Source organism: Herpailurus yagouaroundi, unplaced genomic scaffold (assembly GCF_014898765.1).
Source record: "Herpailurus yagouaroundi ecotype Mexico unplaced genomic scaffold, PumYag 69064, whole genome shotgun sequence".
In the NCBI taxonomy this organism is placed as follows: domain Eukaryota; kingdom Metazoa; phylum Chordata; class Mammalia; order Carnivora; family Felidae; genus Herpailurus; species Herpailurus yagouaroundi.
Genome location: NW_024420814.1, coordinates 11,399 through 22,533, shown reverse-complemented (window position 1 = coordinate 22,533; position 11,135 = coordinate 11,399). Strand labels below are relative to the sequence as shown.

Below are 11,135 nucleotides of genomic sequence, written 5' to 3'. Positions count from 1 at the left end.
TGCTGTTAATTCGCTGAGTGCCCAGGGTCTCCCATGGGCCAGATGGTAGGGCTGCTTCTCTAGTGGCAAGTACTGAGCTGAAGCCCATTGTCTCCTTTAGATCTCGTTGACATTTGAAGAAGTGGCCATGTATTTTTCCCAGGAAGAATGGGAGTTCCTGGATCCCACTCAGAAGGCCCTCTACAATGATGTAATGCGTGAAAACTATGAGACTGTCATCTCTCTAGGTAAAGAATCTCCGTTTCCCATTGGGTAGAAGTTGAGTCATCTATCACATTCTCTGCTTACTGGGAAGGTACTCCTGTGAGAGGCTGTGTTCTAGTAACTGGTTGTTTCTCAACTAGATAATGTGTGGACAAGGGAGAGGTAAATCCAAATCACCCAGGGAGCTTTTTTCAAGTGCACGTGCTCGTTCTTTATCCTAAAATAATTGATCCCTTTCTCCTTTCCAAATGTGCTCTTCTTTTACATTTCCCATCCCCGTACAAGGTACCATCATGCAATATGACAGGCACGAAAAATGTGGTCATCCCTTACTGTGGTTTTGTTGTCATATCCTACTACTAACACAGCACTGTCCTTTGGGCTCCACCTTCACAGTGTAGTCTGGGCGCAGTCACGTTTCATCCTTGTATGATTTTAAAGTCCTGATCAATCATGAAATTTCTCTGCTGTGAACTCTAGGATGTCTTCATAAACACTCAGAATAAAACCCAAATTCCTTACTGAGGTATCCATGAGCCTACAACATGTGGCTGCTTCACCTCCCTACCCTAATGTCCTTCCATTGCTGTCCTGCTTAGTTATCTTGTCTGTACTGATTTTGCTGTTGCTTGAACTCATCAAGCTAATCTCTACTTTTGCATTTCTTCTCCTGGCACACTGGACTCTGAGTTCTACAGTTGTTGTTTTGTTTTTTTTTTTCTTTTTTTTATGTTTTTTTAAATTTATTTTTGAGAGTGAGAGAGAGTGTGAGTGGGGAGAGGCAGAGAGAGAGGGAGACACAGAATCTGAAGCAGGCTCCAGGCTCTGAGCCGTCAGCACAGAGGCCGTCGCGGGGCTCGAACCCACGAACTGTGCGATCATGACCTGTGCCAAAGTCTGACGCCCAGCCGGCGAGCCACCCAGGCACCCCTGAGTTCTACAGTTTTAAATACCTCTAATTTTTGCCCTACTCAGAATATATATCACATAAAAAAAGTGAGATTTCCTGTTAATGACTTCGTGAATACTGAAGATAGCCTATTGGGGAACCAGATTCAGGGATTAGTAGATGCTTGATTCTTGTTTACTATGAGAAGGTCACTACGAGGTATCACTTAATTTTGTAAACGTATCCCATCTGTACTAAAAGAAACAATCTTTTGTATTAAAAAAATTTTTCTTTTAGTTCATTTATTTAGAGGGACAGAGACTGTGAGTAGGGAAGGGGCAGAGAGAGAGCGAGAATCACAAGCAGGCTCTGAACCATCAGCGCAGAGCCCAGCGCAGGGCTCGAACTCACCAAACCTCTAGATCATGACCTGAGCTGAAACTGATAGTCGGAGGCTTAACTGACTGAGCCATCCAGGCGCCCGAGAATCTTTTGTCTTTTGGAAATGAGTGAAGGATTTTCACAGTAGTGAGAAATATTCTCTGCCTTTTTTCTATCCATAGCTGTGCCTGTTCATCAGATCTTAGCCTTTTCTGAGAAGACAAACACCAAAGACTGGACAGTGGCACCTGAGCTCGTCTTGCCTAAATCCCAGGTGAGCTGTGCAGTCCAGCCATTGAGCGCTGCCTTTCCCTGCTGCCCATGACCCACACTGCCCTGCAGGTGCTCACAGGCATGTTAGCCCTGATATTCTCCTTGGGGACCTGGGCACCACCTAGTCTATTGATGGTCCCTTGTCTTTTTCCTTTCTGCCTTCCCAGTATAAAAAAAAAAAAAAAAAAAAAAAAAGTGCTATTAATTCCTTGAGTGCCCAGGGTCTCCCATGGACCAGATGGTAGGGCTGCTTCTCTAGTGGCAAGTACTGAGCTGAAGCCCATTGTCTTCTTTAGAGCTTGTTGACATTTGAAGAAGTGGCCATGTATTTTTCCCAGGAAGAATGGGAGTTCCTGGATCCCACTCAGGAGGCCCTCTACAATGATGTAATGCGGGAAAACTATGAGACTGTCATCTCTCTAGGTAAAGAATCTCCCTCTCCCATTGGGTAGAAGTTGAGTAACCTATCACATTCTCTGCTTACTGGGAAGGTACTCCTGTGAGAGGCTGTGTTCTAGTAACTGGTTGTTTCTCAACTAGATAATGTGTGGACAAGGGAGAGGTAAGTCCAAATCACTCGGAGGGCTTTTTGCAAGTACAAATTCCTTATCTTATGTAGATTTCTTGATTTATTTTTCTTCCTCCTACCCCGTATCCATTCTCATATTTTTTCTCATCTCAGTAAAGAGCATTCACCCAGTTCCTAGAAGGAAAGAGCATACAGTCATTCTTTATGGTGATCTTATGTTGCACCCCATTTTAACGTATCTGTGTCCTTTCGACTCCATAGTGTAGCCTGAGTACAACCACATCTCATTCCCTTGTGCTCTTAGCTTCCTGGTTTAAGCTAGGAGCATGTCTAACCAGACTGACCTTGGTACTTTCTGACTGGGACGCCAGCCACCACTCTTGCCCTGCCACTCTGTGTTTTCCACACAGCAGCCAGAATCTTTTAAAAACTGATCAAATCATGACATTTCCCGTGTCAGCACCTTATAATGACTTATCATCACGTTCAGAATAAAATCCAAACCTTACTGAAGTGCTTATTCGGATCCTCCAGGATCTGACCCTACTCACCTCCCTGCCCTCGTCTCCTGCCACTTGAGCCCTTGCTCAGGCCTCTTGATCCTCACTGATCTTTCTGTTTCTTGAACTTGCTACGCACATTTCTACCTTCCCCTTTTCTCTGCCTGGCACATTTTGTGCCACATACTAAATCTCTCCCTTTTACCTTTCTGGTCCAATATCACTTTCTCAAAGAGGCCTTCCATACGACCTCATCTCAAATAGCTTCAGAGAAGCAGAATCTTTTTTTTTTTTTTTTTTTAATAAAGTTTATTTATTTTGAGAGAGAGCACACGCGTGAGTGGGAAAGGGGCAGAGAGAGAGAGAGAATCCCAAGCAGGCTCCACTGTGTAGCGTAGAGTCTGATGCAGGGCTTGATCTCACAAACAGTGAGATCATGATCTGAGCCAAAATCAAGAGACGGATGCTTAACCAACTGAGCCACCCAGGTGCCCCAGAGAAGCAGACTCTTAAATGCTGAGTTATTCTGCTTTAGTTTTGTTCAAAACATGTATCACGTGCTGACCGCTTTGTTTATTGCTGTTTGCTTGTCTCGTTCTCCCAATAGAAGGTAAGCTCCATGAGACCGGGGTGCTTTAACTTACTCACCACTGTATCATCAGCCCAAGGAGAGTGCCTGGCACACGACAGGCAGTCAGTACACACTGCCTGAATGACCGAGTGATGCATACTTCCCGGTTTGGCAGTGTATAATTAGAAAGTTTCACTGAGGGATTCTGGTCTGTTTCTTCCACCTGGACAAGAACCGGTGAACTCTAAGAGTGGGAAAAAGCTTCCCTATCTGGTGCGTGGTACTCAAGAGCCAAATAAACACTTACTGTTCCCATGACAGGAATCACTGGTGCGTGTGATAACGCAGCCCACTGCCCTTCACCTGGCTCTGCCAGACTTGGGCCGACCCTAAAGAATTAATAGAACGAATCTGTATTCCCTGCAGCCTCTCGGGCTTGGTGCCATCTTGTTTAATATGGGGCGGTCTCGGTGGCAGGAGAGGGGCATTGTGGGTGGATTCCCATGCCCTTTCGCCTTTCCGTGGAGCCAGCTTAGGTTTATTTCCCCGTGTCCACTTGTGTACCACCCACAGATGGAGGACCATGTTAACCTGATAGCGGATGTGAGGGTCTACCTATGTGACCCTTGGGTTAAAGCGCTGTAAACTGCCCTTTACTCTTCCTGGAGTCGTATGGAGTTGGTGGACCTTTGTCGAGTTGCCAGTCCTTGATCTCACTTTTTGCGTTTCACAGCATTGTTTGTGCTCCCCAAACCTAAGGTGATCTCGTATCTAGAGCAAGGGGAAGAGCCATGGGTTCAAGGGTCCACGGAGCTCAAGGACAGTCCTGGAGAGCTGCCTACAGGTAAATGCACCATGGGACAGGATGAATGCCTTGATAGCAACCTTTGCAGGGCTTAACGTTTTAAATTCTGTGTATCTGTATTTTGTAGTCAATAATCATTGGATTTTCCTTTCCATTCCTGTAGTCGTTTTGCTCTGCTGTGCAGTGGGCTGACTGTTACGTTTATTCTGACAGGAATAAAGCACAAAAGTGACACTGAAAACCATCAGCCTATACGTGTTTCTGATTTAGAAATACAAGCACCAGGAGACATAGTATCAAAAAAGGCCCGAGCAAAAGTTCCCCAGAAAACAACAGGCAAAGAAAACCATGGTGATACACACAGGTTAGGGAAGTGGCATCGAGATTTTCCTGTGAAGAAAAAAAAGAAACTTTCAAGCTGGAAACAAGAGTTGCTGAAACTTATGGATCTTCACAAGAAAGCCCGTGCTGGAGAGAAGCCATTTAAGTGCCAAGAATGTGGGAAAAGCTTCAGAGTTAGCTCTGACCTTATTAAGCACCAAAGAATTCACACTGAAGAGAAACCGTATAAATGTCAACAGTGTGATAAGAGGTTTAGATGGAGTTCAGATCTTAATAAGCACTTAACAACACATCAAGGAATAAAACCATACAAATGCTCCTGGTGTGGGAAAAGCTTCAGTCAAAATACAAATCTACACACACACCAAAGAACTCACACTGGAGAGAAGCCCTTTACATGTCATGAATGTGGAAAAAAATTCAGTCAGAACTCCCACCTTATTAAGCATCGGAGAACCCACACAGGTGAGCAGCCATATACTTGCAGCACCTGCAGGAGAAACTTCAGCAGGCGGTCAAGCCTCCTTAGACACCAGAAACTTCACCGCTGACCGGAAGTTCATCTTGTGTCCTCAGCATGAAGAAATTCATCAAGTAGAGGTTGACCTTGACATTTATGAAAAAATACAAAATTGTGAAGCACGAGTAATTCTTCATCGGTGGAAAAATTGATAAAAACATATTTCGGGGCGCCTGGGTGGCTCAGTCGGTTGGGCGTCTGACTTCAGCTCAGGTCATGATCTTGCGGTCCGTGAGTTCGAGCCCCGCATCGGGCTCTGTGCTGACAGCTCAGAGCCTGGAGCCTGTTTCAGATTCTGTGTCTCCCTCTCTCTCTGACCTTCCCCCATTCATGCTCTGTCTCTCTCTCTGTCTCAAAAATGAATAAACGTTAAAAAAAAATTAAAAAAAAACATATTTCACAGAAAGGAATCAAGGTTGACTGCAGGGATCTCTATAAGTAGTTTTGTACTACTTACATTTTTACACATGACCTTCTGGGAATTCCTTAGTAAGAAAGGTATTGAAAAAAACATTCTCAGTTAGGGAAACATTTTGCAATAGTATCTGACAAAGTAACAAAGCCAGCTTTAATTAGCAAATGCGCCCATGACTCCGTCTTCTGTGATAGCAGAGCGTAAATTCTATTGATTTTGCATTGAATTCCCAGTCACTTTTAAACACATATAACAGAAACATTTATAGCACGGTCTCCCAAAAGAAAAAGCAATAACCTGCTTATTTAATTGCCTTCAGTTGCCTTCAAGGTAGTTGACTTAACAATTTTAAGTCCCGTGTGGGGAAAAATGAGTTCTGTTGTCAAGTTTTCCAAGAACTAAATTGGATTTTCTTCCTTTCCCTTGTCATTGGACACTGTTCCGAAAGTTGGACATCACTTGAGTTCCTTCCTGAACATTTTAGCAACTTTAGCTCTTGAATCCTTTTAGCGCCAGTTTTACTGTGATGAAATGCTATTTACTTCACCACTAGTGAATCTGCCAGGTAAATTAATAATGCACTATCTTATACCTCATTGGTGGTGTTTGAAAAAAAATATAAACATCTCTAATGAGATCATATGAAAACGGGTTGGAATGTTTAGCCATGGATTGTGTATGACATGTAAAGATATTTCTGCAGTAAAATAAACTAGTCCTTTTCTTATAATCTCAGTATGATGAAGCATAGAAATCAGCACTTTCTTGAAGCCTAAAGAAAATTAATGAAAGTTTGGGATGAACTTCTCAGGTTTTTTTAATTTGCTCTGTACTTTGGCTTTTGTTTTTAAGAACAAACTAGAACTAGAATGTGTGCTGCAGGCAGGATGTGGTTCACTGGGTATGGCGGAAGATAGGGTTCCCAAGAGAAAACGTTTGGGAACTGATGCTGACTGGTGGGTAAGAATGGGTGAATCCACATCCACGTCGGATGGATGTCTTAAACTGTAAACTGTTACTAAGCAGGTAGGGTAGATATGTCTCTGTTTTGTGCACAGCATCTAACAACAGCCTTGGGTGATACATGATAGACGGCTGAAAATCTCTGTAGGCTGTGGATCTTCTTAGAGCTCTTATCTACAACAACTCTCATGTATTCCCATTAGAGCTTTTAGGTGGTGTCAGGAAAGAGGTTAAATGATTTCTTCTAAATACCTTATAAATAAGGAAGTTCAGGTTCGGATACCCTATGGCTAGTGAGTCTGTTGGTTGTCACTTGGTTGCATGAGTCAGGCCTGAAGGTAGGATTTGCAGGATGGATGTGTGTGTTATCCCTCCAGGGCCAGACTGGATGATGTGTTGTGTCTTTTTCTAGCTTATAAGACATTCCTGTGGCTTGATTCATTACTGAAACACTTAAGTCTCCATGTCCTCTGTGAAAGAGAGAAAACTGTTTCAACTCAGGGTTATTCTGGGGATTAGAGGGGCTGGTGAAGGAAAAGCACCCCACAGCTTGGCCAGTAGTAGATGCTCACCGTGCGTTTCTTTCCCTTTCCCCTGCTCCCCATGATAAGCTGGGCAGACTGACTACGCTTAGGAAGCAGGTGCATTTATGGCTATTGGCAACTCCTTTGAGGAGTTGAGCACTGCTGGTGGTGATAGTGCTTAGCTGCTTTGGTCTTTGACTCCAGTGCTTTATGGTTTAAGTCTCGTGATGGTCTAGCGCCCTCAATGAGACTTTATTTTCTTCAAGATGATTCAAATATGATTTCGTAAGCACAGCCAGCTCTGAAGCTCCCGTCTGCATAGCTGTTACCCAACGCCCTCATCCTTCGACTACTGGTACTGTGTCATCCCGGGATACATGTGGACATCTTCCTGGTGCTACATTCATTCACTTTGATGGGGATGTCTTGTGGGCCCAGGCACCGTTCTAGACTGAGAAGATAGTAGTGAACAAAAGGGCTGGAAATCCACTCTCATGGGACTCGTATTCTAGTGAAGAGTAGAGAGAGTGGTTGTGGTTTTCTGCTACTTGAAGTTAGAGTCACGAGGTAGTTTTGGGTAATGGGTTGTGAGCAGAAGCCTCACTTGTGGGCTGAAGCCTTTCATTGTTGGTGCAAGACTCGGTAGTGCTCTTCTGCGTCAATCATGGAAGCCCACACAGGAAAGGGCCAGAGGGTCAAAGTAGTCTGGAATGCTGAGCGCTGTGCCCCCTGGCCCCTTGGTGAGGAGCTGTTCTGGAGCATGGCCCAGACCTGTGATGGACTTTATGGGAATGAGAAATAAACCTTTGTTAAACCACTGAGGTGTTGGTGTCGTGTGTTTCTGCAGCATAACCTAGCTCATACAAATAGAGGCAGCTATCTACTAGAGCTGCGGAACCTTTTCTGTGGTTCCATGTGCACTTTGACCCTGAACAGAAATCTGCCTTCCTCTGAGCCAATGTAACACTGGTGGGCACAATGAGGAGCTTACATGACTAGCTGATAGGAAAGAAGGACTGACTTATTACCTGAGACAATCCAGGTTGGTCATGTTTTCTTTTAAAAATTTTTTTAAAAAATGTTTATTTGTTTTTGAGAGAGAGAGTGCAAGCAGGAGAGAGGGCAGAGAGAGAGGGAGACATAGAATCTGAAGCAGGCTCCAGGCTCTGAGCTGTCAGTACAGAGCCTGACGCGGGGCTTGAATCCACAAACCAGGAGATCATGACCTGAGCCGAAGTTGCACGCTTAACCCACTGAACCACCCAGGCACCCCTAGGTTGGTCATTTTTTCAAGTGGACAAGGCAGCCATCTCTCCCTGCCTCTCTGGCTTCTCCCCTATCCTTGCACTCTGTTCCCCTGTGCTCCAGTGTTTATGTGCATAAGATACGTTTCTGTCGATGGATGGGCTACAGAGAGAGGATGGGTTGCCTTTCATTTCTCATGTGAGTGCAATATACATTAAGGAGTCGTTTGGTAACTACCCCTTGCATATCTTAGGTGAGTCTTGTGTCAAAAAACACGCAACCTAGGGCAGAAGCAAATTTGCCCTGATTGGTGTACAGAGGAAGGTGGCTGCCCTCTTGGACTAAGATGATAGTTGGGAAGAAGGTTGTGCAGAAAAGCAGAAGCAGGACCTTCCATTTGAGGAGTGAGAAGCCTCTGTGGGGAATGTCTCCTTAGCCAATTACCAGCTGTACAGTGTTCCAGAAGTCCATATGTAGGGTGGACAAAAGGACATTGGGAGAAGGAATTTCTATTTGTCACAGGGTTGAGCACCGATTACCAAAAATGCAACAGAAAATCAAAATTAGGTTGGGTTCAAGATGAAGTGGAACACACAACCATAGATTTAGCCTCAAATGTTAGTATTACGGCTCTCAGAAATAGAACCAAATGATTTTAGGACAGTCCAGAAGTTGCTGTGTTTCAATTGGTTCAGGTCGCAGCTTTATAATGGTTCCTTGCTTGGTTCTGAGAACTGGATCCAACGCTTGGGTGGCTCAGTTGGTTAAGCGTCCGACTTCAGCTCAGGTCATGATTTCACAGTCTGTGAGTTTGAGCCCCGCGTCATGCTCTGTGCTGACAGCTCAGAGCCTGGAGCCTGCTTCAGATTCTGTGTCTTCCTTTCTCTCTGCCCCTCTCCCACTCACACTCTGTATCTCTCTCTCAATAAAATAAAACATTTAAAAAATTAAAAAATATATTTTCTTTTTAAGTAATCTCTACACCCAACAGGGGGCTTGAATTCAACCCTAAGATCAAGAGTCACGTGCTCTTCTGACTGAGCCAGGCAGGAGCCCCATCACGTTTCTTTAGTCTTTGTCAGTCTGAAATGGTTCCTCAGTCTTTTATTGACATAAACAACGTTGACACTTTAAAGATCATTAGCCACTTATTTTATAAACATCCCTCAATTTGAGCTTCATGCTTCCTCATAATTAGATTCAAGTTTTGCCTCTCTGTCAGGAAACCACAGCAGTGATGTTGCCTTCTTTGTGTCCTATCAGGTGTTTCTATGGACCAAATTGGGTCCTTCCACCCCCAAATTCATACCTTGAAGCCCTGACCCCAATGTGACTGTCTTTAAAGATATGGCCTTTGGGAGTTAATTAGAGGTAGGTAATTAGGTGGGCGTCTAATCCGATAAAATTGGTGACCTTAGTAAACGAGGAAGAAAGGAAGAGACCTTTATCCACACCCACTCAGAGAAAATACCACATGTGAACAAAGTGTTCATCTGCAGGCCAGGAAAGAGCCTTCACCAGAAACCTAATCCTCCCAGAACCCTTATCTTTGACTTTCTAGCCTATAGAAACGTGGGAAAGTAAATTCCTGTTTACGTCACTCTGTTTACGGTATTTTGTTATGGCAGCCTGAGCCAACTAAGATCAGGTATGTTTCAATGTGTCCCATTGCTAAAGACATTACTTAAATCATCTTAAGTGAAGATGGTGTCTGCCAGGCTCTTCCTGTATTTTATCTATTCCTTTTATAATTAGTAACTTTAATGGTGAAGTAATTTGAAACCATGTAAATACCCTGTTACTAATGAAATTCAGTGTATTTGTTTATTTACATGTTACAAAATCAAGGTTTCCTGTTTTATTCAGTAGTTTGTAATGTATTACTATTATTATATTGTCTGCTATCTGATTAGTGGAAGTCCATTCAAACTTTTGTTTTTCTGACTTTTCCCCACATTATTTGAGCACTTTTTCCTCTCTGGAACCACAAGCTATTCGATGCTCAATGATCTTGTATTATCCTTGCCCTAGCCCAGCCGTTTATCTCAAATGGTATTTAGAAGCCTATTTCTAGACCCTAAGTGTCCTTATTACTATTGGTAAGGTTATACATATCTCAAAGAGAGTATATTAACTTCATTTGTTTTTCTGGTGGGAGAATTAGGGGACTGAGACAAGGAGAGTGAAGACATTAAATTTAAAAAGAGAGGTTTTTATTTTTTTTATTTTATTATTATTATTATTTTTTAAAGTTTATTTTTATTTTTGGGACACAGAGAGACAGAGCATGAACGGGGGAGGGGCAGAGAGAGAGGGAGACACAGAATCGGAAACAGGCTCCAGGCTCTGAGCCATCAGCCCAGAGCCTGACGCGGGGCTCGAACTCACGGACCGCGAGATCGTGACCTGGCTGAAGTCGGACGCTTAACCGACTGCACCACCCAGGCGCCCCAAAAGAGAGGTTTTTAAAAAGTTTTTACTTTAAAAAAATTTTTAATGCTTATTTATTTTGGGAGAGAGAGCATGAGCAGGGGAAGGACAGAGAGAGAAGGAGACAGAATCCGAAGCAGGCTTCAGGCTCTCAGCTGTCAGCACACAGCCCGATGTGGGGCACAAACCTATGAACCATGAGATCATGACCTGAGCTGAAGTCGGATGCTTAACCGACTGAACCACCCAGGCACCCCTAAGAGTTTTTATTTATTTACTGTGAGAGTGTGAGCAAGGGAGGGGCAAGGAGAGAGAGAGACAGAATCCCAAGCAAGCCCTGCTCTGTCAGGGCAGAGCCCGATGTCACCACCACAAGGTCATGACCTGAGCTGGAATCAAATCCCACACTTAATGGACTGAACCACCCAGATGCCTCAAAAGGGACGCTTCTCTTGCAGAAGATGCTTAGACCCCATTAACGTTGTGTCAGGCAAAACCCAAAAAGATGATCAGCGGGGGGACCCCTGTAAAAGCAATGTCCAAT

The 11,135-nt window shown here is 43.9% G+C and overlaps 1 protein-coding gene across 4 annotated transcripts; it reads left to right on the top strand.

The window, feature by feature from the left end:
- Nucleotides 1-17: 17 nt before the first annotated feature.
- On the top strand, nucleotides 18-9,988 carry LOC121026274 (zinc finger protein 75A). 4 transcript variants are annotated; one of them, XM_040469137.1, is made up of 5 exons: nucleotides 50-227; nucleotides 1,657-1,748; nucleotides 2,044-2,170; nucleotides 4,081-4,191; nucleotides 4,366-5,173. In XM_040469137.1, the coding sequence occupies exons 1-5, from the start codon at nucleotides 128-130 to the stop codon at nucleotides 5,043-5,045; spliced, it is 1,110 nt and encodes a 369-aa protein (XP_040325071.1). In that variant the 5' UTR covers nucleotides 50-127; the 3' UTR covers nucleotides 5,046-5,173. The 4 variants fall into 4 exon arrangements, with proteins under 4 accessions (XP_040325074.1, XP_040325072.1, XP_040325073.1 ...); XM_040469140.1 differs by lacking the exons at nucleotides 4,081-4,191; nucleotides 4,366-5,173 and adding an exon at nucleotides 9,425-9,988 and having other exon boundaries at nucleotides 18-227; XM_040469138.1 differs by lacking the exon at nucleotides 4,081-4,191 and having other exon boundaries at nucleotides 18-227.
- Nucleotides 9,989-11,135: the final 1,147 nt, after the last annotated feature.